This window comes from Somniosus microcephalus, chromosome 20, assembly GCF_052327205.1.
Source record: "Somniosus microcephalus isolate GS21.2 chromosome 20, FLI_Smic_1.0, whole genome shotgun sequence".
Lineage (NCBI taxonomy): Eukaryota > Metazoa > Chordata > Chondrichthyes > Squaliformes > Somniosidae > Somniosus > Somniosus microcephalus.
In genome coordinates, this window is record NC_141006.1 from 81798166 (window position 1) to 81822591 (window position 24426).

The following is a 24426-nucleotide window of genomic DNA, read 5'->3' on the forward strand; positions in this document are numbered from 1 at the left end:
TGAAATGTGAAACTGAGAAAGTAGCAAATACAATTACAAAGCTATTGTTACGTTTTTCATTATTTTAAAAGAAGTGTTCTCCCCTCTCCTGATGCCTTGTAATGGGGTGCAGTTCCACGAATCCACTGGTACCTGGCTTCATGACCACACTTCAGGTTTGAGCCGCCAGTGGGTGTTAGCAGGTTATTTGTGCAGGACCTCAGAGCTGAGCTCATCCGCTGGTCACCCAGTGTCTCCGCCCCAAAACATATTTTATATTTTATCATGATGCCTTATCTGGAATAGCATTTGAACAATGGAATGGAATGCAATAACAGTACTTTGACACAACTACTGCTCAACGATAACTTGTTTCATTGATGTGTCAAATTGAGCATTTAATAAGTAAAGTTTGTAAATGATCCATTATAACTGATTAATCAGCACAACCTTTACCCACATTTTTTTCTACTCCTTTCCCGACGGAGTTGGCTCTTGTTGGGGGCGAGGGGTTAACAGCACCAATCGCTCACCCAGCTGGGCATTCTTGATGTGTGAGCCCAGAACGTGACTATTAGCATTTTATTCAAATATACTGAGGCCATCACAATTGGTCATTGATCTCTTTGTTCTTTGCAGGACCTTGCTGTGTGCAAATTGGCTGCTGTGATATTCTTTCTCTCTCTCGCTCTTCTCTCTCTTTTTCTCTCTCTCTAAACCCAGTAGATCGAGGTTCTGCTCCATTGCCCTAGTTATAACCCCCCTCAGATTGCATACATTCCTGTTTCTTTTTGCACCATAATAAGAACACACGTTCATTCTCTTGCATTGAGATGATTATAGTATCCTTACTGTTCAGAATATCAAATTCCTGAGAGAGAGTTACAGGCTGTTACCTTATTGGGAGTTTCCATGATACTGTAAATTACAAGAGCGAAGACTAAATGATTTACAAGCAGCGTTGCAGCCCTTCAGTTGAATTACAGCGATTGACTCAATAATCTGTAGTATCTATCATATTGCATTGCATATGCCAGGTATTAAATTCAAAATAATTATTTGTTAAGTTCTAGGATTTCCGGGAGGTTATCAGAGCCTCCAGCAGTGGTGCTGTGATTAACAACATTGCATAGTTATCAGAAAATAGTTGGCAAATTACAGGAAATTCCAGTTAGTGGGTAAATGTAGGACATCTGTTGGGTAGGGTTTTGGGATGCAACATTTTGATTTAAACTTTTTTGTCATGAAAGAACAGTAAAAAATTATCTTATTTTTGACACTTAAAAATGTTAGCTCACCTCCTTAACTCTCCTCTTAACTGCTGCTTAATATCTGTAACCACCTCCCCCTTCAGTGACCATGGACAATTAACTAGGTTAGAAATGTTTTATAAGTGCATGTTTTTAATAAAATTATTTTCACACTCAAGTAAGGAAAATAGTTCACTCTCCAGAATTTTCTATTTTTTAAAAAGGTAATTATTTTAAATACATATGCATTCTCATACAATGACCTCGCTTCATTTTCAATAATAACATTATCAATTTTTCATTTACACCATTTAAAAAAAAAGCATTTTCAGTTCAAGGTGAAGATGTAAAGCAACACATTCCAATAATTATCTGAATTCTGACCTATCTTTTCAGTAAATGAACTTAAAATCAGTGAACCTTGGTTTTCTTTACAATGTTGCTTTCCAAACTAGCAATGGAACTTCCAGAATAAAGTAGTTACAGGAAAGTATGTGGGACCTGCATCCTGTGGGAACACTGTTTTAGACTACTGATTAATAGAAAATTACCTTTATCAGAAAATTCCAATAATTAATATAAGTAGCAACCCCGTGTATATTGTGTGAATAAAAGGAATAGACTAAGGTGGTCTGGCTCAAACAGTATTTGTTGAACAGCCAGATTTTGAGCCCTTGAACGTTTGTTGCTGACATGGAAAAAAAACTTGGGTCTACAGCGTAAAGGGTAGAGCAATCACAACAACACCATCTTGCATTTATAATGGTTTCATGTGATAACACAAGTGATTGTTTCAACATTTGTTTTCTGAGATTCTGTGCTGATTTAAAATGAGTGAACCAGCTCACTCACTGCAACAAGAGAATTTCCCTTCCTTACTCAAAGGCTGCAGGCCTCTGGTACCTCACCCAACTCTCTATTCAGAGTTGAGTAATCTGTTCTCAGCTGAGTGATGATAGATCTGCGATAATTGGCCTCAAAAGTTCCTGGAGCTGTCTTAAGCCACATTGGAAACCTTGAGGTCACGGGGGCCCCTGAAGTGAGAGAGGCCTTGATGTCCAGCTGCACAAGACTTACACAGTTCACTTATTTTTTCAATCTTCCTAATTTGCTAAATGTGATCAGGGAGACTGGAGAAATCAATGGAGAAGAGGCAGTAACTGGGAGAGATTATTGGAGTAAAATACCAAAAGCACGTAATCTAGGCTGACACTCCAGTGCAGTGCTGAGGAAGTGCTGCACTGTCAGAGGTACCGTCTTTCAGATGAGACGTTATACCGAGGCCCCATCTGCACTCTCAGGGGGAGATAAAAGACCCATGGCACTATTTTGAAGAAGAGCAGGGGAGTTCTGGCCAATATTTATCCCTCAACCAACATCACTAAACGAACTTATCTTGTCATTATCGCATTGCTGTTTGTGGGAGCATGCTGTGCACAAATTGGCTACCGTGTTTCTAACAATACAACAGTGACTACACTTCAAAAGTACTTTATTGGTTGTAAAGTGCTTTGGGACATCCTGAGGTCATGGCAGGTGCTATATAAATGCAAATCTTTCTTTTTTTCTTTATCTGTGCCTCTAAAAGAGGCATTGTTTACTGTCAAAAATCAATGTTCTTTTTAAAAATAAATCAAATTAGAATGAGGTAATAATTGCCTATTTGGTTTTCTCTCTCGTGTCACTATATAGCTCTGTCGCTTCTGTCTCATATGTGACAGAAATGAGAATTTTCTCAAGAAAACACAGTGAAATAATTAGCTGATTTCAAAGTTCAGTTGGTGTTTTTAATGAACATGGAGAAAGACCCACTCTTTGTCCTCTTCAACCCCTCAGTCTCTTTTTTCTCTCTCTGTCTGTCTGACCCCAGTCTCTGCCACCAGCCTCTCTTACTTACATTTTCTAAAATGTATAGAACACTAAACAAAGGCTACAACATGTGTGGAACATATGTCATTCCTTTCAGCCTCTCTTTAAAAAAACACACTCATTGAATTATATCTCACTAAAGCTTTTGAAATTTTCCATCTAGCTTTTCTTCAAATAATTTTGAAACAGGAACTGTTGGAAGCTAAAGAAAAACATACTTCGGAATGGTACAGATGGATCCTGGGAAATGTGGTACACGGCAGAATCCAAATTGATCTCACAGCATCGCATACTCTGGGTAAAAATATCAAATCCAAGCCCAGGCTTTTGGAACTGGCTGAGGCCTTCAAGTGAAAACTGTAACAAAGGCATTAAAAGATGATCCAATTGTTAAATTTAGTCATGTTATTGTTGAATATGTATTTAAAAAAATTAAATTTAATATTTGGTTAAACCCTTATTTGGTCATGGAATTTCAGTTAGTGAGGAAAAATGGCAGTGCTAAAAATAAATCATTGGGGATTCTATACAAGTGTTTCCATTATAAATGTGGATCTAGGAACCTTTAACAAAAAAATTAACACAAGTGTGGCAAAAATGTGACAACAGGAATTCAAATGGCAGACAAGAAGTGTGTACAGATATAAAATGGTTAATATATTATAGCTAGCTATAGGTAATCAGCGAGGCAATGGAGAATTATACCAAACCTACAGCACAGAGACAGGCTATCCAGCCCAACAGGTCCGTGCTGGGGTTTCTGCTCCACACCAGCCTCCTCCCGCCCCTCTTCATCTCACCCCATCAGCATATCCTTCTATTCCTTTTTCCCTCATGTGTTTATCCAGCTTCCCCCTAAATGAATCTGTGCTGTTCACCCCAACCACTCCCTGTGGCAGCGAGTTCCACATCCTCACCTCTCTCTGGGTAAAGAAGTTTCTCCTGAATTCCCCATTGGATTTATTAGTGACTCTCTTCTATTGATGGCCCCGAGTTCTGGTCTCCCCCACAAGTGGAAACATCTTCTCTACGTCTACCCTCTCGAACCCATTCATAATTTTAAAGACCTCTATCAGGTCACTCCTCACCAACAACAACTTGTATTTATATAGTGCCCTTAACATAGTAAAATGTCCCAAGACACTTCACAGGAGTATTATAAGACAAAAAATTTGACTCTGAGCCACATAAGGAGATATTAGGGCAGGTGACCAAAAGCTTGGTCAAAGAGGTAGGTTTTAAGGAGCATCTTAAAGGAGTAGAGAGAGGTGGAGAGGTTCAGGCAGGGAATTCCAGAGCTTAGGGCCCAGGCAACAGAAGGCACGGCCGTCAATGGTGGAGCGATTATAATCAGGGATGCTCAGGAGGGCAGAATTAGAGGAGCACAGATATCTCGGGAGGTTGTGGGGCTGGAGGAGGTTACAGAGATAGGGAGGGGCGAGGGCCATGGAGGGATTTGAAAACAAGGATGAGAATTTTGAAATCCAGGCGCTGCTTAACCGGGAACCAATGTAGGTCAGCGAGCACAGGGGAGATGGGTGAACGGGACTTGGTGCGAGTTAGGACACGGGCAGCCGAGTTTTGGATGACCTCAAGTTTACGTAGGGTAGAATGTGGGAGGCCAGCCAGGAGTGTGTTGGAATAGTCAAGTCTAGAGGTAACAAAGGCATGGATGAGGGGTTCAGCAGCAGATGAGCTGAGGCGGGGTGGAGACGGGCGATGTGACGGAGGTGGAAATAGGTGGTCTTAGTCAGCCTTCTCTTTTCTAGAGGAAAGAGCCCCAGCCTGTTCAGTCTTTCCTGATAGTTATAACCTCTCTCTTTCTGGTATCACCCTTGTCAATCTTTTGTTTGCACCTTCTCCAGTGCCTCGATATCCTTCTCTGTAATATGGAGACCAGGACTGAGCACAGGACTAAAGGTATGGAGCTGTGCTTTTTTTTTAAAGAGTGACATATATCATAATTGGTCGCATTTTCAAACGAAGCTGAGTATTTGTGGGTGAGGTGCGGCGGGTCCGCGGGAGGAAGTAGTTTGCGGTGAACTGATTGACATCCGCAAAGTGCCAGTCCCCTCCACACAGGTTCCAGGCTTTCCTTCATTCCCAGACCCCGGGGCTGCACGTAGCGGCTGGAGACTCAGGCATTGCGAGTTTGGACATTAGTCAAGCAAAGAAAGAAGTTGGTGTGAATGCAGCGCGGCCTGTGGGGAGCCGGGGCACCGCTGGCTTGGAGTTAGGGGTTCGGAGTTGGCGAGGCTGCGGGCGGATGGCTGATGTGCGGCGGGGCAGGAGGCAGAGCGGCGGGGCAGAGCCCAGCCCAGGACAACCAAAGATCGGCCTCCTGGCTCTGCTGGGCATCGGGGCGGCGATCCTGGGCGCTGGAGGATGGAAGTGTTACCGGGACTGCGGGAGAGCCAAGCAGCAAGTAAGAGAAAGTCAGCAATGAATGTCCCTGTCTGTTGGGCAAAGTGTGTTTCACCGGGAGACCTTTCTCCGGGGGGGGGGGGTCTTTATTGATGGAGCAAAAAGTTTAATCAGCACTTAAACAAAGGAGACTCGCTGGGTCAGCTGGAGGAAGGGGAAAGGCCAGGAAGTTTTGCTCTTGCCTGAGTGTTGTGCAGATTGTAGAGCCAGGGGTGAAGCGACTGTCAGAGATTCACATCCATGACCCTCCATTAGCAGCTAGCTCAGCTTCCACTGAAACCCCAGCTCAAAAAACAGCCTTTTCCATTAGATGCTGCCTTTTCTGTTATGCCATCTACTTGGAACCTTTTTAAAATATGGGTCATGTATTTAGTCCGGATATAACTATTTGGAGCCATTGTCCTCGGTCTCTGCATTCTCTCGCCCCCTGCTCCATCCCTCATTTCCTACAACATTGACTACACTTCAAAAAGTACTTCATTGGTTGGTTGTAAAGCGCTTTGGGACATCCGGTGGTCGTGACAGGTGCTATAGAAATGCAAGTCTTTTTGTCTGAGGCTGAACCAGACCGTTGGCAAACTTGCCATCCTATTTGACCCCGAGATGAGCTTCCAACCCCATATCCTCTCCATCACCAAAACTGCCTATTTCCACCTCCGTAACGTCGCCTGTCTCCGCCCAGCAGCTGAAACCCTCCTCCATGTTGTTGTTATCTCCAGACTCGACTATTCCAATGCTCCCCTGGCCAGCCTCCCGCCTCCCACCCTCCGTAAACTTGAGCTCATCCAAAACTCTGCTGCCCCGTGTCCTAACTCGCACCCAGTCCCGTTCACCCATCACCCCCTGTGCTCACTGCCCCGTGTCCTAACTCGCACCCAGTCCCATTCACCCATCACCCCCTGTGCTCACTGCCCCGTGTCCTAACTCACACCCAGTCCCGTTCACCCATCACCCCCTGTGCTCACTGCCCCGTGTCCTAACTCGCACCCAGTCCCGTTCACCCATCACCCCCTGTGCTCACTGCCCCGTGTCCTAACTCGCACCCAGTCCCGTTCACCCATCACCCCCTGTGCTCACTGCCCCGTGTCCTAACTCGCACCCAGTCCCGTTCACCCATCACCCCCTGTGCTCACTGCCCCGTGTCCTAACTCGCACCCAGTCCCGTTCACCCATCACCCCCTGTGCTCACTGCCCCGTGTCTTAACTCGCGCCGAGTCCCGTTCACCCATTACCCCTGTGCTCACTGCCCTGTGTCCTAACTCGCACCAAGTCCCGTTCACCCATTACCCCTGTGCTCGCTGACCTACACTAGCTTAATATATCCTTATTTTGTTTGGTGCCAATTTATTTATGCCCCTGTGAAGCACCTCAGGATGTTTTACTATTGTAAAGGTGCTATTTAAATGCAAGCTTCCATTGTTAAACAAAAACAACACTTGATATTTCTAAAAGTAACGTGTGTGAGATGACCCAAGTTAAAAATGATATTTAAGGAACGTCTTTCTCACCCAGCAACACCGTCTTTTAAAATCTTTTTAAAAATTGGATTTTACCTCCTGCTGCCCTGAAGACATGAATCCATTTGAGGTACAGAACTAAAGGCGACAATTCCCATGCTGCTTTCTCACCGGTCATCATGTGTGAGCCCAGCCCAAGATGGTCATTGGTTGATGGTGTTGTTAGGCATTTTGTTTGTGGGGAGGGGTGAGGACAGAAAAGCCAATTTGATACTCTCTTCATTCAACAGCCACTAGTGCAATTCCAGTAGGGAATTCTGGATGGCAATTAGAGGCAGGAATCTGTGCAATTTCCCACCCAAACTCCAGGGTACAAATACCTACTGCTGAGAACAGCAGGGGCCGAGAATTGAACCCGACACCTTCCTGGTCAGCATGGGTTCGCTACTCGCTGGATAGACTCTCGGCCATCAGGAGGAGCCTGTATAATAAGAGGATGCCATGCCTGGGGTACCTTTCTGATTGTGGATTAGTTTAACAACCTATAACTTTGCTTCCCTTGTTCTGTGCTGTTGGATAGTCTTGGTTGGGGAAAACAGCGAGAACACTGCACAAGCCCCAGACCGGGGTGGGGGGTGGCGGGGGGAGTGCAAAAACTCCCGTTGAAGATTGTTATCCACTGGCCAATGTTGATACGTCTACTTGTGTGGAAATTAGATGTGGCTAAGACCAGGCCAGGTATGGCTGGAAACTCTGTGTTGGGATGATCACGTGAAGTGGCCAGTGTGCAGGAGAAGAGATGTGGAGGAAAAGGCATCTTGCTGTTGCATGGAATTTTGTTGCAAAAAAATTGTTTATTATGTTCAGTGGTTCAATATTGTTTACATTTAAAATCTAATATTTATCTTGTCATAGGAAGATGCTCTGAGATCCCTTGGCAGCGAAGGATTGTTCTTGTTTTCCTCATTTGATGCCAATAATGACATGTACCTCAGTCCAGAAGAGTTCAAGCCTCTAGCTGAAAAACTAACAGGTGCAGTACGGTCAAATTATCATTGAAAGCTGCCTATACAGGGACTGCTGTCTATACTCTCTTAATATGGATTATTCAACAGTTTATATATGTGGCTAAAAACCCAGATGAATGTAACCTCTTTTATTTACGTACTGTCTGATGCAATGAAACTGATTTCAATCCACCTGAAAATGGTGGCTGGATGAGTTTCCTGTCTAAACTACAATCCGCTGTGTTTTATGAGCAGGTATTGCCCCAGCCCCTGACTTTGAGAGCGGTGAGGAGCTTGATCCCAATGCAGAGATACTGACGATTGAAGCCAACTTCCAGCCTCTGCTCCTGGAAACTATGACCAAGAGCAAAGACGGCTTTCTTGGAGTGAGTCAATCCTGTCTCCCATTTCCTACTGATCGGATCGTGATTGTTGAATTTTGTACAGTTGTACAGATCTAGGTTACCAGCGTGGAACATTGCCAAGCAAGCGCCTTTCTAGAAACTATTCCTATTAGGATCGTGAGCACGCAGGAGTGTTCTTTTTTATTTTGTAGGTTAATTGTGATCAACTTGTGCTTTCTGCAGTGAGGATGACCCATTTATAACCTTATAGAAACATTATAAGCAATGTTCCAGAATACAAACAGCACAAGTTTTTTTTTGCAATATAGTTATTCAAGGCCATGATGAATGAAAATGTAGATGTTTCTCCCCTGCTGTGCAGGTGGTGACTCGTGCTGGGTTACCAGCTGTCCTCCAATGCTTCATCCAAGTGGCCATTCTTCAGCCTGAGCTTGGCAAATGACTGTTGGCAGACTATACAGTTGGGGGAGTCACAACCAAACTTGATCCGTCCTCAAATGGATGCACTTTTCAGGGTTTACTGGAAATCAGGAGTTGGGAATATGGCTCAATATTTCTTGATCCATGCTCCCTAGTCTGGTGATGCCGATGTTCTAGTGCTCCACCTACCCTAACCCAGCACGAGCCAGGGATTGAACCTGGGAACGTCATGGTTCATAAGGTTCGGTTCCACAACATGGGCTGCAGTGAACCCACTGAGCCATTGGAGCGCTAATTACTTTTTTTTATATAATGGAGTTGACCTGCACACAAAAACCCTGCGTGATGGCTCAGCAAGTTTACAGAGATTAGCCGAGCCATACAGACCAGGACGACCCAGGATCGACCTGTACTGGTTGTTAAATCTCGTTTGGGAAGTTGAAAAGGTGCTACAATTGGCCTTAGCATCCTGGGTTAGAGAGGGGAGAATTGGGCCAGATTTCTTTTTTTAAAATTTGTTCCTGGGATGTGGGCGTCACTGGCAAGGCCGGCATTTATTGCCCATCCCTAGTTGCCCTTGAGAAGGTGGCGGTGAGCCGTCTTCTTGAACCGCTGCGGTCCGTGTGGTGAAGGTGCTCCCACAGCACTGTTGGGGAGGGAGTTCCAGGATTTTGACCCAGCGACGATGAAGGAACGGTGATATACTTCCAAATGTGAGGTATTACATTTTGGAAGGAAGAATAGGGAGGTCACTTATCACTTGGAGGGTGCGAGTCTAGGTGGGCTAGAGGAACAAAGGGATCTCAGTACAAATACACAAATCACTAAAAGTTGCAACACAGGTTAGCAAGCCTATTTAAAAAAAAAGCAAACCAAGCACTAGGGTTTATTTCTAGAGGGATAGAATTGAAGAGTAGGGAAGTTATGCTAAACCTGTATCGAACCTTGGTTAGACCACACTTAGAGTACTGCGTACAGTTCTGGTCGCCATATTTTAAAAAGGATATAGAGGCACTGGAGAGGGTGCAGAGAAGATTTACAAGGATGATGCGAGGGTATACATATCAGGAAAGGATGAACAGGCTGGGTCTCTTTTCCCTTGAAAAAGGAAGGCTGAGGGGTGACCTAATAGAGGTCTTTAAAATTATGAAAGGTTTTGATAGAGTGGATACAGAGAGAATGTTTCCACTTGTGGGGAAGAGCATAACTACAGGCCATCAATATAAGATAGTCACCAAGAAATCCAATAGAGAATTCAGGAGAAACTTCTTTCCAGAGAGTGGTGAGAATGTGGAACTCGCTACCACAGGGAGTGGTTGAAGTGAATAGTATTAGATACATGTAAGGGGAGGCTGGTCAAGCATATGAGGGAAAAGGGAATAGAAGGTTATGCTGATAGAGTTAGATGAGGAAAGACGGGAGGAGGCTCGAGTGGAGCATAAACAACGGCATAGACTGGTTGGGCCGAATGGCCTGTTTCTGTGCCGTATACCCGATGGAATCCTATGTAAAGTGAGGATGGTGTGTGTTCCTAATCACTATTCAGTGATCTTGCAGGCAGTACTCATTTGGCTATTATGCCCCCAGTATCGAATAGCATACTGACGTGGTGTCAAAGCTGGTATGTAAATAATAGCCATTTGAATGAGGTGCTCGAGGGCTCTCAGTGCCTATGGAATCATACCCCAGGGGTCAATGCCTTCAGGAGAGGATGGGAGACCATTCCGAGAGGAGGATGCAAAACCGTGCTATCAGTGCCTCCCCTCCCCCCATTCCCTGCTTGGAGCGGGTGCAGCCCCTTGTTCCTACTGCACACCGTTTCCCTGACAACATTCTGGGAGCAGTCGACTCCCAAGTGTCCGCTCCTTATTTGCTCTGTTGTGTAGCTGGCCAGGGAGACTGGGTGATCCTCCATGAATCGGGGTGCTGTTTGAAATCAATAATCCCTTTTCATTCTCAGTTTAGTCTTTTGTAATGCCGTTTTCTTCCTCAAATGGCCAGACAACAGTTTCTGTAAATTTCACCTCTCATGAACTGAAATATGAACCTTTCACTTTCCAGGTCTAGCAAATATCTCTGCAAATTCTTGGAATTTATGTAGGATTCGCACTACATCATCTGTCTGTCGAAAGACAGAAATGTCACTTGCTGGAACAACCTCATTCAGGCTAAAACAACAAATGCAATTTAATTACAATTAAATGCTTTACAACAACAAAGATATTTAGCAAATACTTTACAGCTCAATATGCGAGTTTGGCTCAGTGATATCACTCCTTATTGGCTGTGAAATGCTTTGGGACATCCTGAGGATATGAAAGGTGACGTATATTTACCTGAAAGATCTAGCATCAGTCTACAAGTGATTTATTTGTGCTTGGCTGCATAAAGTCCAGCCAATATATTTTTCAGTAGACTCGTTCAAGGCTTTCTTCATGATGCTACAGTCTCTTGCCATATTCATCATATAAGAAAGTTCACAGCAACACACAAACCAAATGCTATCAAATCAAATCAACTTTTATTGTCATTGTTAGTGCACAAGTGCAGTACAACGAAATGTAGGCTTGCGGCTCCCGAGAGTGTACAATTTGGATTAGGACACTTAAACATTCAACATACATTTATACATTTGGCTTGCAGTATATTAGCATAAATATGACCATAATAAAGTGCATTGGCAGATGTGCAGGCTTTAGTGTTTATTTGTGGAGTTCAGTAGGATGACAGCCCTGGGAAAGAAGCTGTTCCTAAATCTGGTCATACGGGTGCGAATGCATCTGTAGCGTCTTCCAGATGGTAGGAGGGCGAACAGACTGTGGCTGGGGTGGGTAGGGTCTTTGATGATGGACCGTGCCCTCCGTAGGCAGCGTTTCTGATATATATGCTCTATGGTCGGTAGCCGGGTGCCGGTAATGCGTTGGGCAGTTTTGACTACCCGCTGCAGGGCTTTCCGGTCATGGGAGCTACAGCTGCCGTACCATACCGTGATACAGTTTGTCAGGATGCTCTCTATAGTGCAGCGGTAGAAGTTAGAGAGGATCAGGGGTGACAGATTACATCCCTTCAGCCTCCTCAAGAAATATAGGCGCTATGGAGTCTTTGCAAGTTCCTATAATTCCCAACATTGAAAGATCCTCTTTTTATACTCTTTTTAACTCCTTCAAAGATAGAACTGCAGATTAATCATGGTCAAAGAGACAATAGCACAGGTTCTTGTAATAGTAAATTAACCATTTTGTGAAGGTGACATCATGGAATGCTAATGGGAAGATTTAACACATTACGCTGGATTCTTAGCTGTTTTCGTACTTCAGTATCTATAGCTACAGCAGATTGATTTGAAAATCACTTGGCTATTTTCATAAATGCCCAGCCATTATTAACATCAAAAAGCAGATACATTTATGTCCGCTACCAACCCATTAACCTTATAAATAGAACTTCAGACAACACAATAGTTTAGCTAAGATAGGAAAAAAACTTCACATTGGTCGGTTGAAGACAGTTTAAGAAGGGATAGATAAGCCTTTTTGAAGTAGAGGCCATATACTAAAAATCCAGAACAACTTAATTGACCCTTGATTAGCTGCAGCTTTTTTATTATAGATTGTGACAGTAAACAAGAATTTTAAATGAATAAAAACTTAAGAAGGATGAAATTAAATGATATCTGTCGTTCCTTTCATAGTTTTTATACAATTTGTTAAAGAAGAAAGAAAGACTTTTATTTCTATAGCGCCTTTCACGACCACCGGACGTCCCAAAGTGCTTTACAGCCAATGAAGTACTTTTTGAAGTGTAGTCACTGTTGTAATGTAGGAAATGTGGTAGCTAATTTATGCACAGCAAGATCCCACAAACTGCAATATGATGATAACCAGATATTTTGTTTTAGTGATGTTGATTGAGGGATAAATATTGGCCAGGATTGTTCGTGGAGTATTGTGCATTTAAGAGAAAAGTAAGAGAATCTTGTGTGTTTCTTTGTGTTTCAGGTCTCCCATGGCTCTCTGTCAGGACTGAGGAACTGGAAGTCTGCAGCAACACCTTTCGGTGTGTTTAGTACCAGCCTGTTTAAAGCCTTCCTACCTCTTAGGAATAAGCTGGAGTTGGGCAATACATGGTGGATGATCCCCAGTGAGCTGACCATCTTTACGGGGTATCTCTCCAACAATAGATTTTACCCGCCAACACCACAAGGGAGAGAGGTAATGTAATTCCCCCATTCCTGCCCCACCCTGCACACGTAATGTGGCTCAGCTCCTGAAGGCAACACAACTGGGGTTATTGAAGCTGTATGATGGTGCACCAATAATTACAGTCACTGTCCCACTAGATGTCTTCCTTTGTGATGTTTAGTACTAAATCCAGGGCCGAGTCACCTCAGTTACAGACACCATTACATGTTATGAAGATTGGTTTTCAATGAAGCTTTTGCACTGATAGGATAGATCATAGTTCGTGTGTTTTACAAAAATAGAATGGTTTAAAATTATTTTTCATCAATTCATTATTCCATGATTTTCCGAGTTATGGTCATCCTTCAGTCCCACAATGTAACTTTTATTGTGTAATGAATTCAGAGCAATATCCTTCTGGTAAGAGCATGGATTGTGGAACTGCATTTCAATGGAAATTCTCTTGTATTTGCGAACAGTGGTTCAGTAGCATGAGCAGCAACCTGGTGGACTCAAACCTGAAGTTTGAATTGCAGTGTTGACTGCCATTTGAATGCTGGTGAGTTTTGCCAGTTTATGGCCTGGCTACTGGAGGGAACTCTTTGCTCTTCTCCATCCATTGTATGGGACGGTGGGCAGGGAACGCTCGACTCCATCCATTGTATGGGACAGTGGGCAGGGAACGCTCGACTCCATCCATTGCATGGGACAGTGGGCAGGGAACGCTCGACTCCATCCATTGTATGGGACAGTGGGCAGGGAACGCTCGACTCCATCCATTGTATGGGACAGTGGGCAGGGAACGCTCGACTCCATCCATTGCATGGGACAGTGGGCAGGGAACGCTCGACTCCATCCATTGTATGGGACAGTGGGCAGGGAACGCTCGACTCCATCCATTGTATGGGACAGTGGGCAGGGAACGCTCGACTCCATCCATTGCATGGGACAGTGGGCAGGGAACGCTCGACTCCATCCATTGCATGGGGCAGTGGGCAGGGAACGCTCGACTCCATCCATTGCATGGGACAGTGGGCAGGGAACGCTCGACTCCATCCATTGCCTGGGGCAGATGTTGGTCTCCAGTGTCTAACAAGTTTGCAAAAGACCGATTAAAAAATGTGATAGAAATGGTTTGAATCTGACATTAGTGAGACAGCTGTGTTCAGAGTCAACAGTTCCTTCAGTTTTGGAGATCAGAAGTAACAAAAGAAATGATGTTGCAGACTGCAGTGAGCAAATCTGAAAAATGAACACAATCTGTTGAGCAGAATTTGAAATTCATTAAATATTCCACAGGTCCCACCAACTCCTTGTGATAATTCTTCAGTTACTCTGCTAGTTTTCTTTTCCAAGAACTAATACTGTTCACTGATCTGCGGCTCTGAGTGTGTGGAGTCACACAATTGATATCCTGTTCTGTTAGGGCAACTGGTAGCTTCTGGTGCACTTTGCATGACTTGCAAGGACACTGCTCGAGTGCTGGCCTGGCTGGGTTGATCTTTTGTTGTTGAAAGACTATTTGTGGGAGTGCTTTGTCTACTCGTAGTTTGTGGCCGTGCTGATGCTCGGCCGGCTGTCTATTAACTGCGTTGCGAAGAGCTGCTGAATATCGGGTAGAGGGTCGGTTCTTAGAGTGGTTTCAGCACCGCGATGCACTGTGGGTAATCACTTCCATCATAGGAAAGCCATTCCTGGAATGATCTCCCTATAGCCAAACAGAGGCAGATCAAAGAATTAAAACAGAGGAAATTACTAAAAAAGAATTGCTACAGAGGTTCATTGGCTGCCCAGTGCTTGAAGTCAGAGTGGAAGAATTAACATTTGCATCTGTGTAGCCATTGGATGAGGCAGGGAGCACAGTTCAGGAGCTTTCTAACGGGAGGTAAGGAAATGGCTGCTACTTGTTACACTTTATTTAAGTGTTGATGGGTATCATATCTTTGACCCTGGTTCTGGTGAGGATACATTCCTGTATCCAAGGAAGTTGTGTAACAAGCTTTTGGGTTATTAAGAAGAAATCTCATTCGTGTCCCTGGTGTTTATTAAAGCTGCTACAGTGTGTCAGGACTGCTGTACATCTCCTGAACATGATACAAGGTGTCTCCCTTTTAAACAGGTCCTTATTCATAAACTTCTGAGTATGTTTCACCCACGGCCGTTTGTGAAGACAAGATTTGCACCCCAGGGTGCAGTGGCCTGTATCCGAGCTGACAGTGACTTCTATTATGACATTGTGTTCAGGTACGTTTCCTGTGTCAACTCCACAGATTGTTTTCCAATGTTTAGCTGTTGAGTGAAGTCCTTTGGGCATTTTTGACTTGTTAAGGCACCATATGGATACAATAAGGTAGATCTTGACTTTGTGCGACAGTGTAAAATGAGTGACAGTGAATTGGCTGCCCATCTCACATCTCTACCCATTTTTATTTCCATTGACTTGAATGGGGAGAGGTGTAAAGCAGGCTGCAGATTCACTATCGCACGTTTTACACTATGGCACAAAGTCAAAATCTACCCCCGTATTGTTTTTGTTCTTTCATTGTCAGGACACTTCTGACCTCAGCTCATCCCTTCATTACATCACTGCAGATATTTAACTCACTAACCCTTACCTGCTGCAGATTGATCCCGACTGTGTAATTACATTACATTTCAGCAAAGTAAAGGTTAAATTACAGGGGTTTGTGTTTTATATCTTCCTCCCCCACTCCCCATTTTAAAGTTATTTTGTTCCTTTTACATGAGAACAGTGACTGCACTTCAAAAGTAATCCCTTGGTTAGAATCATAGAACCATAGAATGGTTACAGCACGGAAGAAGGCCATTTGGCCCGTCGAGCCTGTGCCAACTCTCAGCTAGTCCCACTCCCCCGCCCTCTCCCCGTAGCCCTGCAATTTTTTTTCCTTCAGGTACTTATCCAATTCCCTTTTGAAAGATAAGATTGAATCTGCCTCCACCACCCTTTCAGGCAGTGCATTCCAGATCCTAACCAGTGGCTGCGTAAAAAGGTTTTTCTTACGTCACCTTTGGTTCTTCTGCCAATCACCTTAAATCTGTGTCCTCTGGTTCTCGACCCTTCCACCAATGGGAACAGTTTCCCTCTATCTACTCTGTCCAGACCTCTCATGATTTTGAACACCTCTATCAAATCTCCTCTCAATCTTCTCTGCTCCAAAGAGAACAACCCCAGCTTCTCCAGTCTATCAAAGTATCTGAAGTCCCTCATTCCTGGAATTATTTTCGTAAATCTTTTCTGCACCCTCTCTAAGGCCTTCATATCCTTCCTAACGTGCGGTGCCCAGAATTGGACACAATACTCCAGTTGGGGCCGAACCAGTGTTTTATAAAGGTTCATCATAATTTCCACACTTTTGTACTCTATACCTCTATTTATGAAGCCCAGGATCCCGTAAGCCTTTTTAACTGCTTTCTCAACCTGCCCTGCCACCTTCAATGATTTGTGCACATATACCTCTAGGTGTCTCTGTTCATGCACCCCATTTAGGATTGTACCCTTTGGTTTATATTTCCTCTCCTCATTCTTTCTACCAAAATGTTTCAATTCACACGTTTCTGCGTTAAATTTCATCTGCCATGTGTCTGCCCATTTCACTCAGCCTGTCTTCCTGAAGTCTATCACTCTCCTCCTCACTGGTCACTGTACTTCCAAGTTTTGTGTCATCTGCAGATTTTGAAATTGTGCCTTGTACACCCACGTCCAAGTCATTAATATATCAAGAAAAGCAGTGGTCCTAGAACTGACCCCTGGGGAACACCTGTATACCTTCCTCCAGTCCAAAAAACAACCCTTCATCACTACTCTCTGTTTCCTGTCACTTAGCCAATTCCATATCCATGCTGCCACTGTCCCTTTTATTCCATGGGCTTCAACTTTGCTGACGAGCCTATTATGTGGCACTTTGTCGAACGCCTTTTGGAAATCCAGGTACACCACGTCAACCGCATTACCCTCATCGACCCTCTCTGTTACCTCATCAAAGAACTCAATCAAGTTAGTTAAACACGATTTGCCTGTAACAAATCTGTGCTGGCTTTCCATAATTAATCCACACCTATCCAAATGATTGTTAATTTTGTCCCTGCTTACTGTTCCTAAAAGCTTCCCCACTACTGAGGTCAAACTAACTGGCCTGTAGTTGCTGGGTTTATCTTTACACCCTTTTTTGAACAATGGTGTAACATTTGCAATTCTCCAGTCCTCTGGCACCACCCCTGTATCTAAGGAGGATTGGAATATTATGACCAGTACCTCCGCGATTTCCACCCTCAATTCCCTCAGCTTCCTCGGATGCATCCCATCCGCTCCTGGTGATTTATCTACTTTAAGTACAGCCAGCCTTTCTAATAACTCCTCTTTATCAATTTTTATTCTATCAAGTATCTCAACTACCTCCTCCTTTACTATGTCTATGGCAGCATCCTCTTCCTTGGTGAAGACAAATGCAAAGTACTCGTTTAGTACCTCAGCCATACCCTGTGCCTCCATGCATAGGTTTCCTTTTTGGTCCCTAATCAGCCCCACCCCTCCTCTTACTATCCTTTTACTATTTATATGCCTATAGAAGACTTTTGGATTACCTTTTACTGTATATTGGCTGCCATTCTATTCTCATACCCTCTCTTTGCCCCTCTTATTTTCTTTTTCACTTCTCCTCTGACCTTTCTATATTTAGCCTGATTCTCAGATGTATTTGCAACCCGACATCTGTCATACACACTCTTTTTCTGTTTCATCATATTCTCTATTTCTTTCGTCATCCAGGGAGCCCTGACTTTAGTTGCCCTGCCTTTCCCCCTAGTGGGAATGTACATCAACTGTACCCGAACTATTTCCTCTTTAAAGGCAGCCCATTGTTCCATTACAGTTTTGCCTGCCAATCTTTGATTCCAGTTTACCCGGGCCAGATCTGTTCTCATCCCACTGAAATTGGCCTTCCTCCAATTAAACATTTTTACTCTAGATTGCTCCCTGTCCTTTTCCATAGTTGATCTAAACCTTATGATACTATGATCACTGTTCCCTAAATGTTCACCTACTGACACTTGCTCCACTTGACCCACCTCAGTCCCCAGAACCAGATCCAGCAATGCCTCCTTCCTCGTCGGGCCGGAAACATACTGATCAAGAAAATTCTCCTGAACACACTTCAGAAATTCTTCCCCCTCTCTGCCCTTTACACTATTACTATCCCAGTCTATATTAGGATAGTTGAAGTCCCCCATTATCACTACTCTATAGTTCTTGTATCTCTCTGTAATTTTTGTGCAAATTTGCTCCTCCATATCTTTCCCACTATTTGGTGGCCTATTGAATACACCTAGTAGTGTTATTGCACTGCTATTATTTCTTAACTCTAGCTATATAGATTCTGTCCTTGACCCCTCCGGGACATCCTCCCTCTCCAGCACTAACTGTAACCAATGCTGCCCATCCCACCGCCCATCCCACCTCCCATCCCACCTCCCATCCCACCGCCCATCCCACCTCCCATCCCACCGCCCATCCCACCGCCCACCCCACCGCCCACCCCACTGCCATCCCACCGCCTATCTTTCCTTCCCTATCGTTCCTTATAACCAGGAATATTTAATACCCAATTCTGCCCTTTTTTGAGCCAAGTCATTTTGGGATCTCACGGGCAAGTTCATTCTTTAACAAATGATGGAACTACTGGAATGACTTATTACCGGCACCACTGAAGCTTGGGCTTGAGTTAAATTTGCTACAAATGCATCTGCTCCCTGCAATCTACCCTTGAGACTGTTGCTGCACAGAGGTCCCTGGATTTGTGACTGTCTGGACCTTAAACTATAGGATTCTGCATTTGAAAAATGGAGGATGGACAATGATGGTTGGTTTCCACTCCTGGGTCTACCCATTGTCAATCCTTGTTCTGCTTTGAAGTACAGCACCTCCCCCCCCCCCCCCCCCACTGCCCCCCCCCCCCATCTAAATAATCATTGACCAAAGTCTCATCGCTTCACATCAATGGAGAAGACCAAATACGGTTGCAATTTTCAATGCGCAAAGCCCAATATTCCGTTCGGACTGAACCTTGTAGACAAACCTAAACCAACCAATTGTCCTGGAGTTTCCAGGAATTGAAGATTCATCTCCTGGATGCTACTAGTAACCCTGGAGAAATATCATAGGGGCATTAAACACTTTGTTTTTTAAAATTTTGTTTGAACACTTTTGTTTATTGTAAAAGTATTGGAGACAGAAAAAGGCTGTTTGTCTGGGCGAGGTGGTTGGAGGCTGGAGGTCATGTGATGGCAACCCTATAGTGGATAGAATGAAAATCTAATCGGTGACGGCCATCTTCCTGACAGACTGTGAGAGAGTCCGTGACACTGAGTTGTGTTAATGTTGCAGGATCCACGGAGAATTCCAGTTGAATGAGCCGCCAGAGTTTCCATTCTGGTTCACTCCAGGGCAGTTTACTGGACATGTCATTCTCTCTAAAGATTCAGCTCATGTTCGGGATTTCGGGATGTACGTTCCCAGTGACAGGTTGGTAGGATTTGTGTCTTGCTCTGTATTCCCAGATGATTATCATTGAATATTCTCTGTAAGTGTAACTTTTTTATTGCCCATTTGATGATCTTAAAGGACGTTCCCTTGTATGAAGGTATCGGACTTGGCTCAGTGGGTCGCACTCTCGCCTCGGAGTCAGAAGGTTGTGGGTTCAAGTCCCACTCCAGAGACCTGAACACATAATCTAGGCTGACGCTCCAGTGCAGTGCTGAGGGAGTGCTGCATTTTCAGATGAGATGTTAAACCGAGGTGCCATGTGCCCTCTCAGGTGGATGTAAAAGATCCTACAGGGGAGTTATCCCAGTGTCCTGACATTTATCCTTCAGCCTTTATGACTAAAACAGATTATATGGTCATTTATGGGACCTTGCTGTGCACAAATTGGCTCTCGTGTTTCCCTACATTACAACCATTTCCTTCGTTCTTCTTTCTCTCTTTTCCATACGAGTGGAGGCTAGGGAAACATTAAACTGAAGATATTTCCATTCAGGAGATGGGTGAATGATTTGTACTTGGGAGAAAACCTACAGAAAATGCATGAAACAAATCCGTCTTGTCAAGTACTTCTTATAAAGCTTGGTTTAGTTTCTCTCGCTCGAAGTGTAATTTTCTCGGGGTAGTGCCGTGCATTTCCTGCTGCTTTTTCCTTGTTTTATTCCTTCTGCTGGTTCCTTTCATTGAAAAAAATGTTTTAATCTCCCTGTCTGCGTCTGTGCTGTGGGCCTGTTTAAATTTGCGGTTAAGAACCCGGCTGGATGTTGCCCCCAGTGCTTGCTCCTGCTGCACTGAGTATCTCAATGGGGTTTTAGGAAGAGGCGCCAATAAATGAGGATGCTGGCTGACAAAACGCTTGGACTTGATCGCGAGCAGCCCAAATGGGAGTGTGAAACCCTGCTGAATAAAAGAGTCTGTCAGCTTCCTGCCGACACCGAGGCTTCCAGTGGGCTTCTCATTAATTATCGGACCCCATGGATCTGGGAATGATGCCGATCCCTCCCTGCCGCTTTGGTTGTAAATCCTCACACGTTCTCCGACTCTAATTCATTCTTTCCCAGGGCTCCTTGGCTCCCTCAGTCTTCAGACTTTAAAATCCAAGCTTGGTTTATCCGAATCACTTCCTGATTTACTTCATCCTTTCTCTTGTTCATTGGGGCGTCCGGCACTCTGGGCCTTTCGCCTTGATGTTCCCAATTTGTTTTTTTTAAAGTAAGCTTGGAAATTAAATTCCTTTCTGTTCGTTCGATTGTTTCAGGGGTTCAGTTCAAGAGTATATTTTACTCCCCATCGCGGTACGGTTTCACCCCCAGCCTCTGCTGAGTTTGATGACCTGTGCCAGAGTCTGGAGGTTGAGGGGCTACAGTTGGACTCTCAATTCTCTGAGCTGGGGAGGGGGAAATCGGCCAGGGTTCCAGTTCATGTTGACAATCCAGTGACTAAGAGCCAGTGCAGACTCGATGGGCCGAATGGCCTCCTATTCTATGATTCCTGCCGGAGATTATACACGTGTTCGGTGTTGGCTGAAGACCGGATCAGCCGCGATGCCTCCCATGGTTGAATTCCCTGAAAATTGTGCACAAAAAGTGACTAGCTGGGCAAGACACTAAGAGTGCTGCCAGCGCCCATCCAATTGTACCCAGCGAGAGTGGTTTGAGTGCCTGATGACTCTCCCCAAGCTTCATGTATTGGGAATTTCACCACCCAACAACTGTACGGCTTAAAGCATCTCGAGAAAGGCTGGTGAGCCATTAATAACTTGTGTATGTGATCCGGAGCAGGTCCCTGAATGTGGACATGGAGTGGCTGTATGGAGCAGGCGAAAGTGGCAACATGGAAGTGGACATTGGCTACCTGCCACAGGTTTGTTGTGTTCTGTACACTGATGCTTTCCATATCTTCCAGGGAAGATCCAATAGAAGCATTCACAACTATATGGGGTTTTGATATATGAGTAAATAAGGAGAAACTGTTTCCCCTGGGGGTTGGGTCGATTTAAGGTAATTGGCAAAAGAACCAGAGGGGAGATGAGGAGAAATTCTTTACACAGCGAGTTGTTGTGATCAGGAATGCACTCCTGAAAGGGCGGTGGAAGCAGATTCAATAGTGACTGTCAGTAGGGAATTGGATAAATACTTGAAAGGGAAAAATTTGCAGGGCTGTGGGGAAAGAGTGGGGAAAGAGCGGGGGGAGTGGGGAAAGAGCGGGGGGAGTGGGGAAAGAGTGGGGGGAGTGGGACTAATTGGAGAGCTCGTTCAAAGATCCGGCACAGGCACGACGGGCCGAATGGCCTCCTGTGCTGTGATTTTATGATTCCATGAAGTTGAGATTGTTACGGGGAGAGGAGAGAAGACATGCTGCATCTTGGAAGTTTGTTTCTAGGTATATCATTTCAAGTTGTGTGGATCTTTACCTGTTTAATGGTGAGCCTTTTGGAGAAATGAATCCCATTCTAAATTAACGAAAGGTGATTGCCGAGGGTGACTTTTCCCTTGTTCATGAAATAAAATTACTCAACAATATCGTAAACTGGATCCTCATCATTCTGATAAAGATCAACTTTTACCAAGGAGATAAGGATTGAGCTTTACCCTATTGACAGCTGTGTGGCAATTTGACCAAATATGGTCATGGTGTTCGGGGGAGGCGGGAGGAGACTGCCTGTGTAACAATATCCTAAACCTCTCTTGTAAAGAAGAGCTTTACAGTTTGATCAGAGAGTGCAGTGAGGAAATCGTTCCCGTGATTGAGTGTCCCAGTCGGACTGATTATCTTCTCTTTCAGAAGGGGAATATGACTGACTGATGCACAGCGATCTCTCTTCAATCTCCCTGTCACTCCTATTTGAGAGTGCCGAGCCACTGGTGCCAACAATCTAGTGAATGTCTACAACAGTGGTAGCCGTTGTCAGTAATAAACAGATGAATATTACTTCATTGTTCTATCTCCCGCACCTTTCACCCCACCAGCCTCCACATTCAATGGATCATCCTCTGCCATTTCCGCCACCTCCAACGTGATCCCACCACCAAACGCACCTTGCCCTCACCTCCCCTTTCAGCATTCCGTAGGGATCGCTCCCTCCGTGACACCCTGGTCTACTCCTCTACCACCCCCAGCACCCCTTCCCCTTCGCCCGGCACCTTCCCGTGCAAGCGCAGGAGATGCAACACATGCCCTTTCACCTCCCCCCTTCCCACTGTCCAGGGCCCCAAACACCCCTTTCCAGGTGAAACATCGATTTACTTGTACTTCTTGCAATCTAGTATACTGTATTCGCTGCTCACGATGCGGTCTCCTCTACATTGGGGAGACCAAACGCAGATTGGGTGACCACTTTGCGGAACACCTCCGTTCAGTCTGTAAGGGTGACCCCCGAGCTTCCGGTCGCCTGTCACTTTAATTCACCGCTCCATTCCCACTCAGACCTCACCGTCCTCGGGCTCTTGCATTGTTCCACGGAAGCTCAGCGTAAGCTCGAGGAACAGCACCTCATCTTTCGATTAGGCACTTTACAGCCTTCTGGACTCAACATAGGGTTCAACAATTTCAGATCATAGCCTCGGCCCCGATCACATAGATATTTTTTTTTTTTCTTCCCTCCCACATGACAGCTGTCCTTCATTCTGCCAGCGCAATTCGCACCCCATCTAGAGCCATCCTTTGTTCCTTAACCTGCCCCATTTCCACCTCCTCCCGCCTTGAATAGCTCTCATTGTCTCTCAATCTCTCCTGCCTTCTATCCTGTCGCTGACCTTCCCTTTTGTTCTTTCATCCCCTCCCCCTTTCCCCAGCCCCCACTTGTTTTAAAATCTGTTACATCTCCAGCTTTTTCCAGTTCTGACGAAGGGTCCCAGACCTGAAACGTTAACTCTGTTTCTCTCTCCACCGATGCTGCCTGGCCTGCTGAGTATTTCCAGCGTTTTCTGTTGTTATTTTGGATTTCCAGCATCCGCAGTATTTTGCTATTGTATGAATATTACTGCACCCTGCACCGTAATACCGTACTTCAGTGGATTAGACCAATGTAACTTGATCACTTCAGAGGCTGTGGGTTTGGAAACAAATTCAGAAATCTGGACAAGAGTGAGAAGTTATCTGATCATGAATTGAATGTCAGTAACAGCAAGAGAGCATTGGGCGTTTGGCTGGGAGGGAGGCAGACAGCCTTGTCGCAGTGAAGAGCCGCTTTGCATTATTGCATATGGCTGCCTTTGCCCTGTGGTGGGCCTCTGTTTTTTCCTAAATGCCTGTCCATCTGTCTGTGATGCAGATGGAGCTGAAGGCTGCGGGCCCATCTATTCCAAGTGTCATCCTTGACGAGAATGGGAACGTAATCGACAGCGCAGACGCTACGGGGGAGCCCATTCAGTTTATTTTCGAAGAGATTGTCTGGCGGTCAGAAATCAGCTTCGAAGAAGCTGCCAAGAAGCTGGAGACAACTATGTATCCATTTAAGAAGGTGATGGGTAAACAAAGTTTGGGGCCTTAATACTTCGAAAGTCATGTCTGTTTTCTAAGTATTGATGATTCAGCTGACGGGAGGACAGCGCGGAGACTGAACAGAGTATTTCTTTTTCAAGGTTTCATATCTTCCTTTTACTGAAGTCTTCAACCGTGCGAGGGCTGAAGATAAACTCGTGCATTCCGTATTACTTTGGGGTGCACTTGATGATCAGTCCTGCTGAGGTGAGTCCTGTCTTTCAATCTGTGGATTAAAATAAAAAATTAATTCATTCTTGGAATATGGGTATCGCTGGCGAGGCCGGCATTTATTGCCCATCCCTAGTTGCCCTTGAGAAGGTGGTGGTGAGCCGCCTTCTTGAACCGCTGCAGTCCGTGTGGTGAAGGTGCTCCCACAGTGCTGTTAGGGAGGGAGTTCCAGGATTTTGACCCGGTGATTGATTGTAAAAGTACA

At 44.8% G+C, this 24426-nt stretch overlaps 1 protein-coding gene across 1 annotated transcript in view; it reads left to right on the forward strand.

The window, feature by feature from the left end:
* The first annotated feature begins 5096 nt into the window (after window positions 1–5096).
* Window positions 5097–24426, forward strand: part of selenon (selenoprotein N) — a 30443-nt gene continuing 11113 nt past the window's right edge. Inside the window, exons 1-9 of the mRNA XM_085963110.1 lie at window positions 5097–5523; window positions 7895–8012; window positions 8242–8372; window positions 12770–12982; window positions 15072–15196; window positions 19353–19490; window positions 21290–21371; window positions 23782–23970; window positions 24092–24197. Coding sequence (XP_085819236.1) covers window positions 5365–5523; window positions 7895–8012; window positions 8242–8372; window positions 12770–12982; window positions 15072–15196; window positions 19353–19490; window positions 21290–21371; window positions 23782–23970; window positions 24092–24197 — 1261 coding nt within the window. The 5' untranslated portion in view covers window positions 5097–5364. The remainder of the gene's footprint in view (window positions 5524–7894; window positions 8013–8241; window positions 8373–12769; window positions 12983–15071; window positions 15197–19352; window positions 19491–21289; window positions 21372–23781; window positions 23971–24091; window positions 24198–24426) is intronic.